This window comes from Trachemys scripta, chromosome 1 (assembly GCF_013100865.1).
Source record: "Trachemys scripta elegans isolate TJP31775 chromosome 1, CAS_Tse_1.0, whole genome shotgun sequence".
NCBI lineage: Eukaryota > Metazoa > Chordata > Testudines > Emydidae > Trachemys > Trachemys scripta.
The window spans coordinates 289761320-289786621 of record NC_048298.1 but is presented as its reverse complement, the minus strand read 5'-3'; the positions used below and the strand labels follow the sequence as shown (position 1 = coordinate 289786621).

Genomic DNA, 25302 nt, shown 5'->3' with positions numbered 1-25302 from the left:
GGATCCTTGTCAAGCATTGGGCTAGGATGATGGAAATGGTTTTGCCATATGTTTTGAAGGATACAAAGAGCTCTCATCTGCATAGTGTTAGCATATGAGCTCATTAGCTCTCAGTAGTTCTGCTAATGGCTTCACTTTGATGTTGAATAGGAACTGAGAAAGAACTGATCCTTATGGAACTCAGCAAATACAGGTCTGCAGGTGAACATGCAGTTACAGACTAAAAAAAATATTTTCCCCGTTTGTTTACTTTGTGCATTTGACAGTACTTTATTCAGGGTGAGTCTCACTTTTTTCACTGCATAGTAAATAAGTCGATTTTCCACGTCCAAGGCCCTATTTTTACCCAGGAATTGGGAAAATGGACATCATGCCATTCAACTTAAATTAAAAGAAGAGGTAGTAAAGCTGCAGCTCAACCAGCATACTGATAGCACTTCAAGCTACAAAGACTATTCCCCTCAGCGATCCACATACACCTGCCGAAGTACTGAATTAGCAAATTTCTGCTTGTAATATACTGAACAATTATTTGAAAATTTACTGAAAATGTTTACTTCTGAAACTGATTTTGAATGTTAACAAACATTTCCCTGCTTCCTTTAATGATAAACTGCCTATTATAAGAGAGAGTTTTACCTGTATAGTTATTGTGCCAGCTGCATTAATGCTACATACACAGAACAGAAACAACAAAATAACGGGATTCTGTGTGTCTCTGAATGATTTTAACCTTGACAAGTTTACAGTGGGCGAAATTCTCTTCTTAATTACACTGGGACTGTATCAGGGCGAGCAAGAAAAGAATTCAGCTAGGTAAGTCTTAAAAAGTCAGTTTCTCTAAAATTTATGAAATGACCACTTTAAGTAATTTGAACTTCAGTGACTGAAGAGCCCTCAGTCTGGTGATTTTTCGTTATTGTTGCTATCTAAAGGTCGTCCAGACCTGGACAACAAAAAACCAAGTGTCACTACAGGTTAAAACATGAATAGCTCAATTCTGATTTTGTGGAAAGTAGCATTTACTTACCACTGGCTTGGTAATATTCGAAAGAAGTGCTTCGAGTGCTTTTGTTTCTTCATCCTTTTCTTAAAAAGCAAAACAAACAAAAGTCCATGAATAATTGTTTAACATTTTTACAATAAAGCATCTTTTTAAATCTAGACAATACACACACATTTAGATGTGTGCAAGTGGAACTTCTTATCAACTTAAGCTACATTGATATAAGGCACTCTAAAACTGAAATAAGAGTACCTAAACAAGGGGGCCGTATACATTTCATAGATTATAGAGGCATGACCATCTCCTAAAAATATATTTATTTGAGTTTAAATAACCCACTGCTTTGGAGGGCTTAGAAGACATCTTAGATATCTCAGTTACCTACCCTATTTTTTCGTAATATATTAAAAAAAGTGTTTACACTAACTAAACACTTATTTAAGATACTTCATACGTTTTCTCACATGTACTACTGAGTGAACTGATCTAACCTTGCTTAGGTAGATTAGCGGTTAGATGGGACTTGTAGGGTATTTTTCCTTCATTTGTTGTTTTAAAAATGAGCAAATTTCAAGTGAATCCTCCCGACTTGCTAAATCTCCCACCAGAAAGTGAGATCAAGTCAATTCACTATTTTATATTCATAAGATTTTTCTTGTTAAAAAGTTGATTAAAAATATCTGTGACCTGTTATGCCCTTGTTACTGCAATTCTAGTGACATTATAAAGTGTTTCATCTTTTTAAATCAACTTTAAATTTGACATAAAATCCACTGAAATAAAGTAGATTTGCAAAGAAGACTTGCTGTGTATGTGTATTTTTTTATAATTTTTAGTCATATCAGAGTAAAACCAAACTTCATAATAATTGCATTTGAATCAATGATAAACAAGTGCAACTGTGAACATTAAAACCAAAAAGAGAAGGAAAGAAGCGAAGATGAAAGTAGAAAGAAAAAATTTTGGTACACAGAGGTGCAATGCTGTTAGGAGAAAAATAGCAATTACAGTTTATAAGTGATTACACAGAAATACCTTTACTGTTAAGATTCTCAATTGTTAGACAATAAAATTTTGGATGCTGCCTCAAAGAGAAACATCTATTATATATACATGTACAACAGAGGTATGATGTGTATTAAAAGTGTGTATGATGAAATGACATGATGTGCAAATTAAAACAACAAAGGTAAAATCAAGCCAAAATTTGAACAGTCTCTGTTTTCTTACTCTAAAAAGTTTGGCTACTTTAAATACACAGCAAATATTTAAGGTTTATAACTGCATTGTAAAATGCTTCACTGATTTATTTTGTAACCTTCCAAATAAAACTGCTCGACATCTCTCAGTAAAAGGGTGAGAATTGCATTTTTCTTAGTATTCCACATAGACTATTGACAGCTAAGAAGTCTATTCTTACTAATATGCTATTTTGTTTTTAAGTTTACTAAAAAACTGCAACATAGTGTACATAAAGGGCAATACTATTCACACACAGTGAAAATAGGCAATCAAGCAATAGTCATATAGTAACAGATCAGCCCCAGCAACAACCCTGCCCCTTCCAGTAGGGAGAACACAGAAGTGATGTAGCCAGCCAAGCTGTGGGTGGTCAGCCCTAGACGTTGAGACAACAGTTCAGCATACTGGTTAGAGCTGGGCTGGGGGCAGGGACAGAGTTCAGGAACTAGCCCAGGGTAAGTACTAGAGGGAGAGCAGCAGAATGCCAGAGCCAGAGGGTAAACCAGAATCGTAAGCCAGAGGCTGAGCTGAGGATTGAAGCCCAAAGCTGGAGTAGAACAAGGGCTGGCTTGAGAGCGGACAATAGGTAGATCAGGAGCAGGTCTGAAAACAAGGCTGGAGCAGGATGAGAACCAGGCAGGAGCAGGGACTGGAATGAATGGCTGGAGCAAGGACTGGAAACAGGAGCAGGGCAAGCGCAGCTGTCAGCGTGGTATGTGTTGAACAGCTGCTGATCTGCTGTGGGTGCTAAGCTTAAAAGACGGCTGCTAAATCATCAGCCAATCAGGTGCTGTGGCTACTCTGTCAGTTCCAAGGCAGTGCAGTTGGGCTAATTGGCTGCCTAGCAGCAAAGTTAGTCAGGGAGCAGGTTAGCAACTGGTTTGGCCCCTGACAAGTGATGATGAGGGGATGCCCTCTCCTGTGCAGCAGCATGACCACTTTCTTTCTTCACTGGCTCAGTGCTGCACTAGCAAATATTGAGGACATCCTAACTAGATATGGGTGCAACGTTGTAATGAGCTATAAAACCAGCGTCTCTGTTAAATCCATGGTTTTTAGCATCCAGCAGAGGTATGAATTAAAGTTCCCAGGCTTGTCTTTTGAAGTTGTTGTGCCAGTTTTCTTTGAGGAAGAGGACTGAGTGATCAGATGTGCAGTGAAAACTTTGTCAAAAGTGTTTGCTTATAGGGGTGACAGGGTGTTTTTGCCTTTTATCATTTTTCTGTGTGAGTTCATTTGAAAGAGCAGTGATTGTCTGGTTTCACCCACAAAGTTGTTGTTAGGCATTCGATACATTAGATGAGGTATATCACATGTTGTGAAATGCAGTGTAGTTGTAGCTGTGTCAGTCCCAGGACATTAGAGAGACAAGGCGGGTGAAGCAATATGTTTTATTGGACCAACTTCTGAAAAGCTTGTCTCTCACCCACAAAAGTTAGTCTAATAAAAGATATTACCTCACCCACCTTGTCTCTCTAACATGTTGTGACAGGCGTGAATAGAACCCGTGGATCTTGAAAGGTGTGCTGTGTTGGTATTGATCATTGTAGCAGTGGTGATATGTCTGCAGGTTTTGCATCTGTTCGGGCAGGGTATGGTGCTGCTTTGAGCTGGTGTGTCCTGGTCTATGGGGAGCTTGCGTCTGATGATGAGGTTGGAGGCGGGAGGCTAACACTTACCTTCTACTTCTGTATCCACTTGAGAATTACTTTTTCCTTTCCCCGAAGACTTGCTCTTTGTAGATCCTGTGCTAACACTACTTGCGTCCTGTCCTTTCACAAGTCCATTATGTTCATTTGTGGGAGAAGGACATTTCTGAGGTGATGGTGGCGGACTGTTCAATTTATCTTTCTGTGTTCCATGCCGATCTTTTAATTTTTTCTGTAAACGTTCGTATGTTTTACTAGACCTTTCGTCTCTAAAGTTGGACCTTCCATGGGTAGAGAGAGCATCTAAATTAAAGCAAAAACATGAAATGCTCAGAATATATCATAATGTATAAAATATATTTACAGTTTCATTTGAAGAGACTCCATATATGTCTTGAAATTACATCTGCTCTTTTCTCATTGTGAACCTAATTAGCATAAAAGTTTACCTGCTTAGCATTTCAATCACATGTTAACTGTTGCATATAATTTTTTTTTTAAGGATAAAAATGTAACCCTTCTTCCTGTTTTAGTTAATACAAGAGATCTTAAATATTCCAAATTCTGCTTTGCCCTGTTTGATACTATTAAATTCTGCACCTATGTGGAAAAATTAGTGCTTGCCAATATGACATCTGTCTCCCTCCACCAATGAATTAGAGGCCAAGTAGTCTCAATAAGATCCTGTTGGTGCAACAGACATAGTAATACCTATTCTGATTTATTAATAGAGTGCTGTAAAGAAGTATTAAAACAGAAAATGGAGAAACCACAGTGAAACCATACAACTCTTATAAATTCACTTACCTCAGTGTTTGAAGATCTCATTTCAGGGCAGCTGAAACACCACATATTGAGCAAACAAAATGAATCAGCACTTAAGCCCTGATTAAGCAGACCACAGTCATTCAGCAAAGCAAACTGAAGAATTGACTTTGTTGAATTGGGACTAGAGAGCATTTTACTATAGCAATAAGCCACAGCAGGGCATGGACACTGTACCCTAATGGAGGTTCCAGTCAAAAATGTTCATCTATCTCCTACTGGCTGCAACTGGCAACTAAGTTTTAGAACAGAATAATGAATTACTATTCTAATGGTCTTTCAGCAGAAACCAACAGAGACCAGTAGAAAAAACTCCCAGCAGCTGAAGGATACTAATGGAATGAAGCTAGTATAGCCAGGCATGCTCAGCACACTATTAATCTCTGTTTAAAAATTAACAGTAGATTTCTATATATTTATAATATCATGGGCAAAGCTATTCTCCTAATCTGTTTGATGTGGCGGTCAAAACAGTGAACAGCGGCGAACTGGTGTACAGCTGTGACTTCACCAAAAAAGCCCAACCACCCAAACAGAACATGGTTTTGGACAAATGATGACTAATAACACGAAAGAACTGTTCATTCTTGTCAAATTTTGTACTAAAGATTCTACTTCCTTTCCCAGCGCTAACATTTTCATTCTTTTTTAACATCACATACAGAAGTGCTTTAATTACACAGTGCAGCCTTTTAAAAGGTACACACCACAGCACCAGCTCTGTTTTCTCAGTGTAATCCTATCTGTCATTAGTAAAGGAAACAGCTGGTGTTTGTTATACTTATGGGAAAAGGAGATTCCTCTCAGGGTGAACAATCTGTCACTTTACTTTCTCAATTTATGCACTGGTTGCATTTAGATGAAAAGTTTAGAAATGGGAAGACAGGTATCAGATGGACGAGACGGTTGACTTATCAACTTTTGGTAGCAAAGACATTTTATTAAGACAGATTACTTAAAATGAAAAAGCTTTTTTAAATGTATTCTTTGTATGATATACATGACATATATATGTATACACACAATACTTATAATAATGCTCATTACAATATACATAAACAATCTAACTATGAGGGAATAAACCTTCTGGATATTTTGATTTATCACTAACGTTTTAAATGGGCAGAAGTAACACACCAGCATCTTAGCTTGTGTAGATGTACCATATCGTTGCACATAATCTGAAAAAATAACTGTGAAGTGCACTTACAAATATAAATATTAATTCAATTCTCAAATATGAAGAAAAAACAAGAGCTAGCGCCTGTTCTAGTCTGAAAATTTTAAAATTGAGAGATATTTTCTTTCAATATTTACCACTTTATTCAGAACAATCTGTGGGTGGAATGTTAGCTTAGTTAAAAATATATAAATGACTGCCATGAACTGTATCTTTCTACTGTGTGAAATAATCTACATATAATAAGTAAACCAATTATGATCAGAGCTACATATGTTCTACAATTCTGCGGTCATGGAATTGGCTGCAGAATCAATTCCTTACCATAGAACTGTGCAGCAGAATTAAAGGCCTTAAATAGATGAGAAAGTTTTAGTTGTTTAAATTGGTTTCTAAATAGACTTAGTTAAATGGGTACAAACCACTTGTGTAGACACTCTTGTTTTATTTTAAAAAGAGTCTTATATTGGATTTAGTATAAGCTGGTGGGGAATCAACTGAAGCTAAATCCAACATAAGACACTTTTAAACCAAAATAAGATTGTGTCCACAAGGGGTGGGGATGGGAGGGAGAGTTGTACTAATTTAACTAAAATGCTTTAGAAACCGATTTAGTTTAATCAGTATAAGTTTTTAGTGTAGTCAAGGCCTAATATTTTATTTACAAAAATAAATTTTGAGCCATTATTGGGCAATGAAATACTATCCTCCAGAGCCTGAAAACAGCCCGAAAGAGCAGACTCAAAGAGTGCAAACTCATTCATTGCAACTGAGAGTTGGCTTTGAAGTGTACTGATTACATTTTGAATCTCAACTTTATTAACCAGTTTATTACCAATCATTTTAGTAGAAAAATCCTGCTAATATGCTTATTTATGGTTGCTGATGCATTGGTGGATATTTGAGAAGCGGCCAATTGGGTGATCAGATTACTGGGGTGGTAACCTAGGAGTTCAAGCTCTCCCCCGAATTCCAAGTCACTTTTGCTTCTGCACAGAAGGGGAATGAAAGAGAAGATGAAAACTCTTCCTTTCCTATTTCCCACCGCCATCTTCTCAGTGCCTAAGCCTCTGCTAGCTCCTGGCTGCCAAAAACCCAAGCCACATTCCACACTGGATCCCAGGAAGCAAAACTCTAACAACCCCACACCCAGCAGTCAAAACCTGCAGATACCACTCCTGACATCTTCTGGAATGCAGTTTGCTGCTGTTAATACAAAAATGTGCAACTTTGCTAAGAACCATAAATATTGGAACAGTGCAAAATTTAAAAACATTCAAAACTCAGGTATATATTGAATTTAGTATAAAAATAAACAAGGAATAATGTACTGTTTTATTTTTCACATATTTAATTTAATACAGATGCTCTGGTTTTGAATTTACTTGAAGTAACCATGGAAATTTCAACGTCACAGATTTCGACACTGCTTATGTGATAGAAATTCACAGAATTTGGATCCAGTGTCCCATAGAGAACAAAGGGCCTAGCTATAATGCTGAGGCAATGGATTTAAATACTGAGTCAGAGGAAAGAGTGACACTCACTGAATCACTAAAATTACATCATACAACGCCTTTCACTCTATGCATCCGAAGAAGTGAGGTTTTTACTCATGAAAGCTTATGCCCAAATAAATCTGTTAGTCTTTAAGGTGCCACCAGACTCCTTGTTGTTTTTGTAGATACAGACTAACACGGCTACCCCCTGATACTTGCCTTTTCCAGTGTATGAGGCTCCCTTCTATAACTCACCAGGCCTAATTCTGCTTAGATTGGGATATCAGACAATTTTCTGAAATAAAATACTTAATGCACTTTAATAAAAACTTATATGGTTCCCTGATACTGTCTTTATTTGTACTGCAGGATTCTAGCTAATAGCTCTACTTTAGGCTATAGTACTGCTTTAAAGCTAACAGTTACACAACAGAAGAATACTGAATGGACTGGAGATGCCAGAAGAACACGAACACATTGCTTTGATAGGATATGTAACTCTTCGATAATTTACTTACCCAGATCTCCATATACCTGTGAAGTGTGATACTGTGGTATATACTGCGAAGCCATATCACCTGCTCCAGTCACTGTTGAGTATATATGTCGTGGTGGAGGGGGCATCATGGCTTGAAGAGGAATGAAACCAGGCAACGGATGATGCGGAGGCCGATGTATTACTGCATGACTGCCAGGGTGAAATTCTGGAGCCTGGGGAACCACCACAACCCTTCGAACACCATTGTCTTCAATAACCTGTAAGCCAAGAGAACAAAACATTGATCAGGTAAAGGACTGCTTCTTAGATAGCAAACAGCTATTACAAATATATGCCACAAAGAGGAAATGGAGTCTGGAACTATGCAGTATGAAAGATAACAAATCAATAAATCTTTTTAAAAGAGAATGTTTCGTTTTGAATATAAGAGCAAAAGAATCTTCAATGGTATAAGTAGAACAAAATGGAGATGATAAGACCAAAAAAAAGAATATGGGAGAGGAAAATGAGGGATACTTAGTAGTATGTTTCAGAGGGTTTCTTGTAGGAAAGTGTAAAACTACAACTGATTTCTGGATGGGAAAATAATGAAAATGAAAGCTGTGCGTAACAAAATTTTATAAACAGTTCTTATACAGGCCATTTTGAGGTTCACCACTGTAGTTAATCCATTTTAAAAAAAAGTGGAAAACTAAATATGATTCAGTTGGTAGTACAACCTACTACCTAAAAGGGGATCTGGCTTGGAGTAACCATAGCTGGATGTATTGTGGGGGCAGTAACCTCAGCCTCCGGAGTGCCAAAAAGAAAAAAAAAAAATTACACTGACTTCAAGAGCCCAATAACAAGTGTTATCGAATACCTCAGAGGAAGTTGCCAAGCCTCTCACCTGGCAGGTTTGCATGCTGATGAATTTGTAGTTGATATGTAACAGGGTGCGATAGATGTAAAATGGGGGGGGGGGGAGAGGAAATAGCCATTCAGAAAAAAAGGAAAACCTATGTGCCCACCGTAATATCCTAAATAGCTTCCTAAAATAGGGGACAGACCACTTGGAATATATTGTTAGTTGCAATGATGTTTGGTGAGAGGACCACCTACTGCGATGTAGGTGTGGGAACAGGAATACACAACAATTAAGATAAAGAAGTTGTTAAAATCTATTTAAGGTTGGATTGATCAATTACAGAAATACTTATCTTGAATTTAAGATTAACTTTTTAGCCATAACTTAGCTTTAAAATACCATGTGACTTTCCAAAGGATTTGGTACTTTGAAACTGTCCCTTGCTGTAAAAGAAAACAACATTCCTCAAAGCTACCAAAACTGAAGAAGTCCTATCCTTGCAATTTGAATATAACAACAGTATAGGCAACTATAATTAGAGTTGGCCAGTTTAATTCTCCAAACATAAAGATGTAATTTTAATTATTTTTTTAAGTCCCTCATGTTTGTAGCAAGGATAGTCATACGGGTTATGCTTTCTAAGGGCTTGTCTACATTACCCGCAGGATCAACGGGCAGTGATCGATCCAGCAGGGGTTGATTTATCGTGTCTAGTCTAGACGTGATAAATTGACCACCGAGCGCTCTCCCGTCGACTCCGGTACTCCACCGGAACGAGAGGCGCAGGCGGAGTCAGCGGGGAACTGTCAGCTGTCGACTCACCGCAGTGAAGATACCGCGTTGAGTAGATCTAAGTACGTCGACTTTAGCTACGTTATTCACGTAGCTGAAGTTGATTAACTTAGATTGATCCCCCACCCCCCCCAGTGTAGACCAGGCCTTACATATAAAAATTATACTACATATTACAGCAACATTTGACAAACTGAAAAAAAAAGAATTAAAGATATCACTTCGTCCTTACTCTTCCCTGCTGCGCTTAGTTATTGAGGCACACACGGTGTGTACGATTATGCCTAGTTCACAGACTCCTGTGGTATCTCAGCATGTCTGAGTAAGTGAAGGATAAGGCAATGGATTTAAATGAAGACCTTTAAATTAAAGGTGAACTTCAAGTGTGTATACACGTATATATATTTAAAAGTTAAACTGCAAAATGCAGCAAATCATAAGGCTACGGAAGGTATTCAGCACAGCATAATTTATTAAAATCTCACTTTTCAGGTTCTGCCACACCTGGACCTACCAGCTCCTATTCTCCATGATGCCCCAGCACAGTTTCTACAGCAAATATTACTTAACATATAATCTGCTTGAAAATGGAGACAACCTAGATGGCAGTGTTGTCAAACACCCAGCCTGGAGGTTGGATCTAGCCTGTTTAAGGTATTTATCCAGCCCAATAACAGCTTCAAATTCTGTAGAAAGCAAAATTTCATTAAAATAATGTTTCTTGCCCTTAGGGCTTTAAAAAAATGCCAAATATAATCTGACAGTAAACAAAGCGCAAACCAATATAATGCTGTCCTCCTGGGTAACTGCCCCATTCATGACATTAGGTTCTGAAAGTCCAATAATTAAAAGTTAGAGTTTCAAATAATTTACATGCACAATTGTGTGTCTCACTTAAACATTACCTGCAATTGTGTGTGCAAATCAGATAACCGCACATGTACAAAAAAACAAAACAAAAAAAGTGCCCAAGTATGATTTTTCCACCCCCAGCACTGAGGGATGCTGAATGCAACAATAACCTTACAAGCTAAACATTTAATTCTGGCATAATGCCCATACTCTCTATCTTTGTGCAATGCTATCATCATCATTGGGAGATCCACTACAGATCAATGAATGTAGACAGACTTACCTCTGTAGAACAGGCAGGCCCACACACAGTAACTAAAAGTGTAATTTCACTCTCTTCACAGAATGAATTTCACTCCCACGATATTGGGGGTAAAGCAAGCCCTGTTTTTTTTAAACAGTATATCACGTTTTCTGAAACACTTATTCGTTGTATACAATGTGTGAAAACCAAGACATGTCTTATCCGATATGTTGGCTCTAATCTCCAGCAGCAAAAAGTATGGTGTGAAATCACCAAATTCAGTAGCTGGGGCAAATCCAGGCATAAAGAGACCTAAACTAAAATGATACATAAATGATAGATATGTTGAATAGCCTTCCTAGCCTGGTGGTTTTGGTCATTCAGCACATATTTCTGCAGGTGTTCAACTTTTCTTAATATATACACATTTGCAGGGCACCTTCAGGGTTTTTTTCTTTTCTTTTTAATGTTAAGTATAAGGAGACAATTACACACATACAAAATGGGAAATGACTGCCTAGGAAGGAGTACTGCAGAAGGGGATCTGGGGGTCATAGTGGATCACAAGCTACATATGAGTTAACAGTGTAACACTGTTGCACAAAAAGAAAACATCATCTCGGGATGTATTAGCAGGACTGTTGTAAGCAAGACAAGAGAAGGAATTCTTCTGCTCTACTCCATGCTGATTAGGCCTCAACTGGAGTATTGTGTCCAGTTCTGGGTGCCACATTTCAGGAAACATGTAGACAAATTGGAGAAAGTCCAGAGGAGAGCAAGAAAAATGATTAAAGGTCTAGAAAACATGGCCTATGAGGAAAGATTGAAAAAATTGGGTTTTTTTTTTTAGTCTGGAGAAGAGAAGACTGAGGGGGAACATGATAATTTTCAAGTACATAAAAGATTATTACAAGGAGGAGGGTGAAAAATTGTTCTCTTTAACCTCTGAGGATAGGACAAGAAGCAATGGGCTTAAATCGCAGAAAGGGCGGTTTAGATTGGACACTGGAAAACACTTTTTGTCAAGGTGGTTAAGCACTGGAACCAACTGCCTAGGGAGGGTGTGAAATCTGTGTCACTGGAGGTTTTTAAGAACAGGTTAGACAAATACCTGTCAGGGATGGTCTAGTTATTCCGTAGTCCTGCCTTGAGTGCTGGGGACTGGATTAGATTACCCACTGAGGTCCCTTCCAGTCCTACAGTTCTATAATTCTAAATTAAAATCTCTTTATTTGTTTTGGGATAACTATGAGCTTGGTACTGGTTGCTTCCACTGGCAGCAAGTTATCTATTTGTTGTCAATTTTTTTTATTTGCTACAGAATCTTTTCGTATAAATCACTACACAATGGTATGTTCTGTTAGCAATAAGCATTTCAGAACTCTTACAACATAAATGTTTTACCAGGATTTGATAACTCTGGGTTCTGGGAGGCTCTGTGCCCTCAATGGAAGCAAACAGTATATATTAATTTCACTAAAATTATTTAGCCTTTCATGTATTCTATAACATTTTAGCATTAAGTAACCCACTTGAAATAAAAAAAAAAATACAGAAGAAACTAGCTCATAGCAAAGATGTCAGGATTTTTATTTTTCCTAATGATAAAACATGAATTTTAACAGGAAACATGCCTTTCTGTAATGATCCAAAACAAAATGAAACAATTAAAAACCACAAAATCCATTTTGCTGCCAGATTCGATATTCTAATATTAAAGATTTAAGAACCAACCAAGGGCTTGTCAGTTAGCATGTGGCAAGACAGGGTATGAATATACAGCATGTGAGCCTGCCATGCGGATCATGCTACTGCACACTAACAATTCTGACTATGGTATATTTAGTGCGCAGTAGCAGAGTCCACATAGCTAATTAGGTTAGGGTGCAGCAAGTTAGAGCACTGTACATTCACCCGACTTGCTGCACATTAAATGACCATGTAGACGAGCCTTTATACACAAACTTTCCCCAGCAGAGAGTAAGTGAAAGTAGGTGGGCCTCTGCCCTGTATGCAAGCACTCTGCTGGCGGACAGAATTTTATACTCTTTCATTAATGTATGCACCATCTGACTGGCTTTGGTTTTTTGGGTTGCATTTTGTGTTGTTTGTTCGTTCCTTATTCTATACCACAGCTGTGCACATTGGATCAGCAAAGGTAGAGAAGGTTGGCTGCAGATTCAGTACAGAGGCAAGAGAAAAAATTGTATGGTTTGTGGGAAATTTTAATTAAGACAATACACTGACAATTATCAAAGATTTGTATTGCAGTAGTGCCTAAAGACCACAACCAGGCTGGTTCTCCATTCGGCTAGGCATTGTAGAAACAAATAATAAATGACAATGTATCCCCAAAAGCTACTTGGCACTTGGTCTTACATGTTCTCTGTCCATTATTGTTCGTCTGTATTGTCCATTTAAGTTCCAGTTCTGCAGGGAGCTCCTTGGTGGCAGAACACTTTAACCAGATGGTGCCCCCCTGAAGTGTGTGGGGCTTTGCACAGATGAAGGGGATCTACCAACATGAAGCTCAGTACAGGACTGGAGTCTTGGAAGGTAGAATAGAATAGGGAACCACGTCTTCCTATATGTTTGTACAATGCCTAGCAAAAGGGTTCCCTGATCCCGCTTGGGAACTTCGCATGCTATTACAATATAAATAACTGGGAGTAAAATAAATATTATACACATACATCAAAAAGGAGGCTCATAAAAGCATACAAGACGACTCCTACTGAAGGGACTTTATGGGACACCACCATATTTACTTGTACAAATCACTGTAATTCTGAAACTTACCATGACATGTTACCAGGTTAGACATGACAGCTTATTGTTATGTTAGTCCCAGGATTTTATGTATGTTTTATTTAACTGCAAATGTAATGTGAATATATGAAGCCATATGAATCAGATGTTTGGACATACCTGTGGGGCATATCCAGGAGGCACATAAATAGGAGGCACTGAACCATTTGGGGACATCATTGGAACCTGAGCAGGACCTAAATGGGTTACAGAAGTATTTCAGTATAGCATGGTTTAACAAGCTTTAAAAGTTCTAAGTCCATTCTGAATTGCAATATCTCTGCAAAGAAATATACAAGATAACATGGATAAACAGAGCACATGGGCTGTAAAGATAAAATTATAGTGAAGGGTACTCAATTCATGTGAACAACAGATATGGCGCATAGAAAAATTATTTCCCTGCAAATATTTCCCTCTTTCTGGAAATAAAGCTTCTTTTTTTAAACACACAAAGCTATAATCACCAAAGGTAATAATTAAAAGGAACAGAAATCCATGTGTATTCTTCCTAGGAAAATATTTGAGGAAGGTTTTGAGGCAAAAGCACAGGATTGGGAGTGTGGAGGTCTGTGTTCTATTCTCAACTTTGCAACAGACTTCCTGGGTAATCTTAGGGAAAGTAAAATGCATAGGCTGATTTTCAGAGGTGCTGAGTACCCAGAACTCCCAACTATTTCAAAGCAGTTACAAAAGGGATGCATTTGATTCTTTATCTGTAAAACCAGGATAATATTTTTCCGCCCCAAAAGAGTGTGTTCTTATGCTTAGACTTAGGACATTAATGCTTGTAAACTGTGATCAGATCAGAAAATGCAAGGTGCTAAGTAAACGTCAAGTACTATCTGTATAAGCAGATTAATCCATCCTATGGTTGGTAAGCAAAGATGCTTGAAGAAAAATAAAAGTAATTCTGCCTGAATGTGAAAAACTGGGCTAGAGCAACAAAAATATTTCTGAACTTAGTGTCTGATCAAATTTGAAAACTTTATACAAGATCCTCAACAGAAAACATACAATTCTATAAATGTTTTAATCTGCAAAGAAGCTCAGTTTTATTTTCTGTGCAATTGGTAGTCCATGACTTTGACAGCAAAGAAAAATTCTCAAATTTCAAGAGCAAAGTCTTTAGTTGCAGATGGGAAAAGATGGGTTAAAAGCAAACTTTAATGTAGCCTTTTCCATATTTTGTTTAACTTGGAATTACAAATTTTCTTCAGCAACTGAAGCAGTGGGAGTTCTGCTGGAGTAAGGAGTGTTGAAGAGGACCATAAATAATATAACAAATATATAAGCCTACAATGGGTTGCTACTGTCCCTAACCCTAAAACAGTCTCTCTTAAACAGAATATTTAAGAAGAAAAACAAAGATGGAACTACTTAAAAAAATAAAGTCAATAGCAATAGCTGCAGGCATATTAAATGTATCATCACCCTAAAACAGAAAATACTTTACATTTTTAAATAAAAACAAGGGGTCTGTTCTCTGCTGCTTGTATCTTGTAGCCATTTATAGCCAAGAAAAATGTTTTCAAAGTGGATACAAAATGATACCACTCTGCTTTAAACCACTCACTTTAAACAAATATAAATGACTACACAAGTTAGAAGTCAGTTGAGAATCATGCCCACCTGCTCACGTCTAATTAAAACCCTTCATCCTAGTTGCTCCAGAAACTCTGGTGATGCACATCTGTGAAGAAAGATATATATATAGTATGCATATAGATGATAAGCACATCAATGGATGTTTACTTTTGCTGCATCTGGCCAAATTAAGTAGAGTGTTCTGAACAGCAAAACTATACTTCATTCTGAAGACCACCAATTTCGTGTATTTAATGACTTTCTGTCTTGACTGATATAAGCAGCGGTTTTCTCCAAAGCCAATACAAAAGTTGCCATATGGTGGCATTAACACATTGCTCCCAATACAGCCACGTTCACAAACCACCTATTCCCCCAGCAGCCAGAAAATAAGAGACTCAAGGCAATTTATTAACTTGAATGAGTCCCACTTGTAGTGTTAGCATTAAGACAAGGTGCTAACTTTGAAATATTTATATCCTGACTTTAAAATTCGGAAGTTTTAAAAATAGAGAAAAGATGGTTTCTTCTCACTCAGGCTGTAACAATAAACTCCATTATACTTCTGATTAGGCTTTTAAATCATTGTAAAATGTAATAAATGGTAGATAAACTTCAAAAAAAAAAAAAAAAAAGAGCTTGACAGCATTCCTTGCTGTGATGTTTTTGCCAGAAATATGGTACTGCTAGCATGACTTGGAAAAAAAAAAAAAGTTTTTTTTTTGTGAGAGCTTGGGATAAAATGCCAATGTCAGATTTTTAAAAATATAAAATTGAGTTTATTTTTTTTGTTTTTACTACTAATGTGAAGAGCTTGGTTTTATTTAGGCATAATACATTGTAAAAGAAACTCTTGTGTTTCTATTTGCTATTGCTTCAAGTTACTTGTTATACTGTTGATAAGTATACATGACAAATTTACTGTTCCTAGCCATGAAAAACAGTAATGGTGTCACATTATCAGCCAATAATGACATTATTAGGACGTGTTAACACTTTAATATTTTTATAGTGTATACAAATGAAATTCTGCTTTAGAAAGTGTTTCCTTAATATGATGATTTTATTATTAATGTCAAAGGTTTCTATTATCTAAATTGCTAGTCTGGAATCTTCTATATATTGCGACATGCTGAATCTCATTATGAAAGTAAAATTGAAGGACTCGGAGAAAAAAATCTGATAGAAATATTTTATAGTTTAAAACAGTGGTGCCCAACCTTATCACATAGGAGGGCCACAGAAACCTACGCACAACCTTGTGTGGCCCAAACAGATTCTACATATTTTAATATGATTTAAAGTCACCTGTATTGATTTATATTTTAAGTTCAGCTTGTTTTGTATGATTTTAGAGAGAAACAACCCATGTACAGTATTGTCTATTTACACTCTTGTGTAAACTAAAATTATGTAAACATGACGACACAGTGCTAATAAATTGCATGTTAGTATATTGTGTTGAAGCAGGCTGCAGGCCTTATGAAATGCTTTGGTGGACTGTGTACAGCTGCAGGCTGTAGGTTGGATACCCTGGTTTAAAATATAATTGCCTGAAAAATGCCTTACCACACACTAAAAATATCATATTAAAACAGAAGACACATGTTTTCCCATACTTTCAATAGTGCCATTGTATCAGAATGTCCACATTTCCCTTAAATTATTATGGCAGACCTAGCTTGTAATTTTTTTTTTTTTTTGCAGTGATAAGCATTTTATCCCAAGGGGAAATAAAGAGACCGTGGTAGGGAACAAGTCTCCTGAGACATTTGTTACAGAGTTCATGAAAATTAAGAACATTTGCAAGAAGCAGTGAAACCTAAACACAACAGCTTAGGTCATATTAACTGTAGCAGGTTGCTTAAAATCTTGAGCATGCCTATTTGAACAGAATGTAAAAGAAAATGTATCATGCCTCTTATAAACAGTATAAAGAGGGAAACAAAATTAATATGATGTATGCTTCCTACTGTCACAGACATAATTTAATCTTATGAAAATACATTTCAAACCTGTAAACTTCAAAATATTGAAAAAAACTTATTTAATCAGATATGCAATTAGTTTTCAAATCTCACTTTCTCATTCAATTTTGAATTCAGTAAAGAGATTGTAAACTTAAATGGACTGAATTTTTAATAAAAACCAAACGTTTTATCAGTCTATAAACAAAGATTCTTTCTGGACAGTAACTGTATATAATAGTGCTCTTATAAAACTAGTATTCATAAAGTCCTCCAAATGCAATACTTGCTTCTAATTTTATGTTCTGACAGACAGGGAGGTCCTTAAAACAGGATACACAGTGGTACACATTAATCTACTGAACCCACATAATAATAAAGACAATTCATAATTTTACATATCACCAGATCTATGTTTAAATGTACCAACCCTTTTCTACCTTTTATAGCCATTATATATCTGGCATCTGCTGAAAACACAGACTGGGTTTAGATTTATGTAATGCTTTTCATGTTTTAACACAAAAGCAGAACTCTCTTTCAAAATACAGTCAGCAAATCTTACCACTCATTTTGTTTTTACTGTAATAGCAGAAGAGTAAACAAGATCCAGTGATCCAAGGTTGGACACGTTAGCAGCTTTAATTGGGAGAATGCTTTCGTTTTTGTGATGGTTGAGGAAAAGCTCCTTTGACCGAGTCACATGATCATCATCACATGACTTACTGAGAAAGGGAAAAAGGGAAGCTTCAGGTATGCAGCAGAGTGATTTGTTCTTGTAAACACTGCACTTATTTTTCTGCACAGCAGTTGAAAGTATGTACTAAAAGTGGATTCAAAAGCCTGTCAAAACAAGTGATAAAAGTAGCTCATTTTAAAGAAGATGACAACTGTTCTCAGCGGAATACCCCTCAGCGAAACACTTCATTTACTGTTTTACATGATGTATACTCTGATTTTTTTTTGCAATCTGTTAAGTACTACATAATCTGATGTGATTATTTACAGAAGTTCTTATAATTGAAAGATTTTTACATTTTAATTAACAGAATTAAGTTTTAAAGAATTACTTTAACCACATATTTTCTGATTAGGAGGGTTTACCTTTAGCTGATAATCAGTGAACCCTTGGGGAAGTAGGTACATATAAATACCTCTTTTTAAACAAACACTATTTTGACACCATGTTTAGCAAGCTGCAGTAGTTCTGATACTAATCTGTGTGGATGCTGCAGGTCATGAACACTGCTATACTTAGCATTAGTCTAATGTGAACAAGGATGATTCACTCTCTCTTTGTTATTCCCAGGAGGAAATAGTGTTCAGGATTTACTGCAGCACATTAGTTTAACTATGTCTCTGTAACTGAACACCCACACTTTGACATCACACAGGCAATGATATGCATCACTGACGCAAGCACTGCCAGGATCAAATACAAAGGCCACAGCAGTTGAAACAATACAGTGCACCACTGACGTAGCAGCATGCCCATCTAACATTGACAGACTGCAGTAAATCAATAGTCCCCGATGCCAGGAATAGTTGCACCACTCTTTCTTTATATAATAGCTAAGACTTGGAAGTTTTATTTTAGGCTTCCAGCAGCAACAACAACAACAGACAAAAGAAGTCTATATCTCTTTAAATTCTGTCTCTAAGATACCATGAAGTATCATCTCTAAGTGACAAGCACTAGAAAGTGCTACAAAGAAAGAACTGAGAATTTTACTTATAATAAGCAGATAATATAATCTAAGTTTGGGACTTGAGCTGAGAAAGAGGAACCAGTAGGAGCTGTGAGCACTACAAGGATGTGGACAAACAGTGCTGTCAATCTAACACTTTCCATTAGCCCTAAATTCACACTGACAAAACACCTCCCTCCCCCCATCAGTCTAGCTTTGGCATCAAGGATGTGTAGTAGCTGCTCGCAAACTGGGGTGGCCAATTTCAATATATACTTTTAAATTGAGTATTAAATCTACTCATGAGTAGATTGCAGTGAACAGGGAAGCTTATCTTAATAAAAGGATAGTAGAAAGAATGCAAGGGGAAAACGCTCAAACAAAGCAGATACCTTCAGAATTGGAAAAACCCCACCAACTTCATCCAAAGAGACTGAGGAATAATGGATCAAAGGACAGAGAGCTGTGAAACGTGATCATCTCCAACAACGCCTGAAGAGTCCCTTCCAAAAACACCCCAGGCTTTTCCATGGGGAGAGTGCACACCCATTCAAACTGAGAAAATAAAAGGAGGCCATCAAATCCCCTCACAGAGGCAAATTGCCTGGAGAGGACAGATTCCCTGTAGGGTTTTACAATCAATAAACCAATCAACTCTGTCCTATATTGGTCCAAACCTTTGAGAAAACAGAGGATACAGGCTTCCTTGCCCAAAGCATCAAATATACTTTTATTTCAATTATTTCTGTGATCATAATGAAATCTTTTTTGCCAGTTACAGGCCTACTCTTTAATCAATATAATCTTCAAAATATAAAATAAAATCTTGGACTTTGCAGCAGATGATCAGCCTCTGCTAACTGGGGAATGTATGCCATCCAAGGTGCTTAGACAGATCTGTCGCACATCAGAGACTAATACCACCCTACCCCATCAAGCGGTACATCTGAATGAGGAGTTATGGAATTATTATACAGTCTCTGTTCCAGACTCTCAAAATGTTCAGTTTGGGGCCTTTCTTTTATGGATAGTATCAAACTTGTCTCGAGTAATTATTGTGTATCTATGCTAAACCCAGGGTTGAGTTCAATCCTTGAGGGGGCCATTTAGGGTTTTGGGACAAAAATCTGCCTGGGGATTGGTCCTGCTTTGAGCAGGGGGTTGGACTAGATGACCTCCTGAGGTCCCTTCCAACCCTTATATTCTATGATTCTCTATGATTTACCACTTCCAATACATTTATGTTAAATGTCTCCAGTCCTCCTATATCCTGTCCTGATCCAAATACCTGGCTATCCATAAGTCACCAGGCATCACAAGGAGACAAATACAGTATATTAGACTGAACACAAGGAATTTTTCCATTTTAATGTTTTTATCCTCAGTTGTAAAAATCCAACTATCTCCACTGGCTCTTTAATGTGATTAAACAGCAGTATTTGTCTTACAGTTTGTTCTCACACAAAAAACTAACTGGGGAAAAAGTGAGAGCCTCTCAGTTTCCCTAGATTGCCTTTGTGCAGTGCTTACATGATAGGACTATCACATTTGCACATAATACTCAATAGGTGCATGTACAATAAGACTGAGGTGATTCCGAATTAATTAAGCAACCAACCTGGCCACCTGATGGGATTTAAAACAGCTCTTGCTAGGGAATATATATACATCATCTAAAAGATTTTAGCCACACAGTTCAGCATATTTTTACGTGTTTTCCCCTTTTAATTCTTTCAAAAGAAAAAAGTTTTATTACCTGAAAAGCTCTTTTCTGTATCTTTATATCCAACTCTCTGCACTAAAGGGTTATTTCCTTCTATCACAGCTTACCAGGCTGCACTAATACCTAACTAGAGAGCAGAATTTTTTCACATCTCCTGCTTTCTCAGGAAATAAGGAAATATATTAATAATTAAATAAAGAGATTTTGGGGTCCGTTCAAAAGCATCTGGCAGTCCAGATTTGGCCTGCAGTCCACAATTAACTAGCCCTGATCTAAGGAATCCTCTTTCTCCAGTTGTGAATTTCTTAATACTCCAAAACAACAACAACAACCCAGAATAAAATCTGCATACAGGTAGGTCATAAATATGCAAATCAACTATACACATTATTGCTTGTATCCAAAATACTTATTTTCAGGGTGGGATATTCCAGAGTTATGACTGAGATTATATGGAAGATGCCTTCGGGAGGTAATGAACTTCTATTTTCTGTATTTTAATGACTGATGGTTTTTGACTATTAAACCACATATCTAGCTAGGAGGATAGGAGAAAGTCAGGAAGGCATCACTGCTACAAGAAAGTAACACCCATAGGGTATGTCCAGAAAGTAGAAGGTATCCAAGTTGTGATACTTTGGTGAATAACCACAGGAATAGCCAAATATCTACCCTACAGATCTTTTCTTCAAAGGAGATATTTTCTCCTCTTTCTGGTCATAAAAATGCTATACATTTAACTGAATTCACTTTGAATTGTGATCTGTTGAATGTGTAGGTTTCAAAGATATACAAGAAAATCTAATGGTAGATTTGTATGCCCTATCTCCATTTTGATGACAATAAAGTACCACCACTATTTCCCTTCCTAGTAAATAGACTAGGGCAGAAACTGGGAAGACCATTTTCTTAGGTAAGTTGGAACAGAGGCAAAACTTAAATAGCAGGAGGTGACAGGCTTAGGATCTGTTTTTCATCAAGACAGAGTGCAGAAAAATTTGTAGGACAGAGCAGCTGGTTTACTAAGTGATCTATCAGAAAAAGAGTGACAACTAGGTAATTGATATCATGAGTTTTGAAGATTAAGGTGGCCTCCACTGATGAAGTTCTGGGACCAGGATAGCTGGTGCAAAAAGTGGCTACTATCTAGTTCCCATTAAAAACAAAAAGGTTTAATGACAACTGTCCCTATTTTTTTAAACAAATAGCTCAATGTTCCTGTAAAATCTATTTCATTGAATGTATAGACAACATTCTCTTTCCATTAGCCAGCGAATTTGCTTTTCTGACCAGATGAAAAGGCCTTTTGTTACAGCTGACAGAAATGGAGATAGGTTCTTAAGGACTGATCTCATCCCCCTCCTCTGATTATAGACACTACATGGAATTACAGTTTAGCCCTCTAATGACAAAAGCAGATGGAATTTCCTGAATTTTCCTAATTCCAGTAAGCTGATGTGCAGATTCTACTTGTGTTCAGAACATTTGCTTTGCACTAGAAAGTGTTCAATATGCACCTCTGAACTCTGCAGATTTGTATCTACAAGAACCTTTCATGTGTGTTCTTGAAGTCACATCTTTCTGAAAATAGTCTTTACTCCACCAATTGAAGGAGGATGAAAACTGTCTGAAGCAAATGGGATAAAACAGAAGAAGTTGTCCCAGATGCAAGCTCCCTCTGAGGCAACCCAAGCTGCACAAAACAAGCTCAAAACCAGATCAATCAAACAACATCCATGTATGACATTAAAAAAAAGAACCAGATACAGATATTTACCCCCTCCTCTGTCCATCCACAACAAGACAACTATGTGAATACAACTATAGTATGCAACCCTTCTGAAGACAGAATGGAGAATGAAGTCTGGCTAAAACACTGCTGATCTTAACATTTATTTTATTTGGCACCTATATAACATGGTGATTGGTGCATTATTCATACTTATACAGCTAGATGAAATTCCTGATTCTGGCAGTCACTTTTAAAGTAAACACAGAGGAGTATAGTTTTCACTGATCAAACAACTTTATGGAACTCTTGTTCCAGGTCAATCAGCCCAAGGCTTTGGAACATCTGAAGAGTCCAGGACATTGCTTTTTTGGTTAGATTTAAAAATTATGCTTGAACTAAACATAGAGAGGTACTATGATCTACATCACACACCTGACCTTTTCCCTAATGAAGTGGTTTCTACAATATCATTTAGGTCACAAAACAACCGCTGTTCCTCCCACTCCCTCAGGAGCAAACTTCAAATTCTGATGTTGACCCTGCAAAACCAGGGTTCCTGGGGATCTAGGGATGCAAGAAAATCCCCTGGATTGACTGCCAAAGACACTTTTAAAAATCTATTCCATCTACATTATTTTTTACAGGTTTTACCATGTCAAGTCCAGAATTGGTTCTCCCCTTTCATCTTTTTTGGTTCTATAATGAAAAGGGAAAACACTTCCTGATTCTATCATAGAATCAGAAGAGATATAATAGAATCCTTTGCTTGTCATAAAAAAAAATACATTTCCTTACACAAAGGCTCCACCTACCAAGAATCAAATAACTAACAGACACATTATAGAGGCACCAACCTGCCCTTTTCAATCTCAGATCTACATCTTTCCAAACAAACTAATACAGACAGAAGTACAATTGTGGAAAGAAAGCAGATTTGCTACCTATACATCAATCCTCAAGGTAAAGTGGGAAAGAAGTAAGATGGGGAAGAGAAAAATTATTACTAGGGCTGTTGATTAATCTCAGTTAACTCATGCGATTCACTCACAAACATTAATCACGATTAATTGGTTTTAATTACACTGTTAAACAATAGAATACCAATTGAAATTAATTAAATATTTTGGATTTAAAAAGTTTTTCCTACCTTTTCATATATATTGTATTCTGTGTTGTAACTGAAATCAAAGTGTATATTATTTTTGATTACAAATATTTGCACTGTAAAAATGATATACAAAAGTAATAGTATTTTTCAATTCACCTCATACAAGTACTGAAGTGCAATCTCTTTGTTGTAAAAGTGCAATTTACAAATGTAGATTTTTTTTGTTACATAACTGCACTCAAAAACAAAACAATGTAAAACTTCAGAGCCTACACATCCACTCAGTCCTACTTCTTGTTCAGCCATCGCTAAGACAAACAAGATTGTTTACATTTGCAGGAGATACTGCTGTCTGCTTCTTATTCACAATGTGACCTGAAAGCGAGAACAAGAGTTTGAATGGCACTGTTGTAGCCGTTGTTGTAAGGTATTTACGTGCCAGATATGCTAAACAGTATGCCCCTTCATGCTTTGGCCATCATTCCAGAGGACATGCTTCCATGCTGATGATGCTTGTTAAAAAAATAATGCATTAATTAAATTTTGATTGAACTCCTTGGGGGAGAATTGTATGTCCCCTGCTCTGTTTTACCCGCATTCTGCCATATACAGTATTTCATGTTATAGCAATCTCGGATGATGACCCAGCACATGCTGTCATTTTAAGAACACTTTCACTGCAGATTTGACAAAACGCAAAGAAGGTACCAATGTGAGATTTCTAAAGATAGCTACAGCACTCAACCCAAGGTTTAAGAATCTGAAGTGCCTTCCAAAATCTGAGAGGGATGAGGTGTAGAGCATGTTTTCAGAAGTCTTAAGAGAGCAACACTCCAATGTGGAAACTACAGAACCCAAACCACCAAAAAAACAAAAAAAATCAACCTTGTGTTGGTGGCATCTGACTCAGATAATGAAAATGAACATGTGTCGCTCCGCAGTGCTTTAGATTCTTATCAAGCAGAACCCCTCATCAGCATGGATGCACGTCCCCTGGAATGGTGGTTGAAGCATGAAGGGACATATGAATCTTTAACGCATCTGGCACGTAAATATCTTGCGATTCCGGCTACAACACTGCAATGCGAACGCCTGTTCTCACTGTCAGGTGACACTGTAAACAACAATCGGGCAGTATTATCTCCTGAAAATGTAAACAAACGTGTTTGTCTGAGCGATTGGCTTAACAAGAAGTAGGACTGAGTGGACTTACAGGCTCTAAAATTTTACATTGTTTTATTTTTGAATGCAGTTTTTTTGTACATAATTCTACATTTGTAAGTTCAACTTTCATGATAAAGAGTTTGCATTACTGTACTTGTATTAGGTGAATTGAAAAATACTATTTCTGTTTATTTACAGTGCAAATATTTGTAATCAAAAATAAATATAAAGTGAGCACTGTACACTTTGTATTCTGTGTTGTAATTGAAATCAATATATTTGAAAATGTAGAAAAATATTTAAATAAATGGTATTCTATTATTTAACAGTGCAATTAATCGCATAATTATTTTTTTTAATCGCATGACAGCCCTAATTACTACTAATAAAAGTATTACTAAGTAATTTCCCCCTCAACTACATCTCCTTTTCTTCCTTTGTACAACAGATTATTTTTATTAAGCAGATGTAAGCAGTGTAACTCTGACCATGCTTACACAGGGACTTTAGTTCTCATTGAGTTGACTCAGACTAGTTGGTGCATAATATGTAAGCCATACTAATAATGTGCACACAGGATGGCTGTGCCCACTTTCAATTTGCATCATTGTGTATTTTAAGCAGGGGCTTTGTGTGAACTAAGCAGATGGCATTGTGGGAGGATATCCCATGGTCCTTGGCTTTGCTGGTGAACTGTGCGCATGCTGGGATTTTTCTCACTGCACACTGTGGAATGCATAATGTAAGCCAGGAAGAAGCCAATGGCGAATTCTGGACTTGGGGTCAAATTAAAAGAATCCCATGATTCTGCTCCCTTTGTCCCATGCGTCTTCTCTTTCTGGGCAGGCTAGCACCATTTTCCATTTTCAGCAGTGACTCCTGCAGCAGCA

General features: G+C 37.0%; 1 protein-coding gene across 5 annotated transcripts in view; it reads right to left on the bottom strand.

The window, feature by feature from the left end:
• The window catches only part of FNDC3A (fibronectin type III domain containing 3A), a 189667-nt gene that overhangs the window by 63182 nt on the left and 101183 nt on the right, over nt 1–25302 (bottom strand). For 4 of the 5 annotated variants that reach the window (XM_034758505.1, XM_034758502.1, XM_034758503.1 and 1 more), the window contains 4 exons: nt 13564–13640; nt 7920–8157; nt 3928–4200; nt 1031–1089 (listed from right to left, as the gene is read on the bottom strand). In XM_034758505.1, coding sequence (XP_034614396.1) covers nt 1031–1089; nt 3928–4200; nt 7920–8157; nt 13564–13640 — 647 coding nt within the window. Of the gene's footprint in view, nt 1–1030; nt 1090–3927; nt 4201–7919; nt 8158–13563; nt 13641–17562; nt 17704–25302 lie in introns of those variants that run through there. The other variant, XM_034758506.1, reaches the window with a different exon arrangement.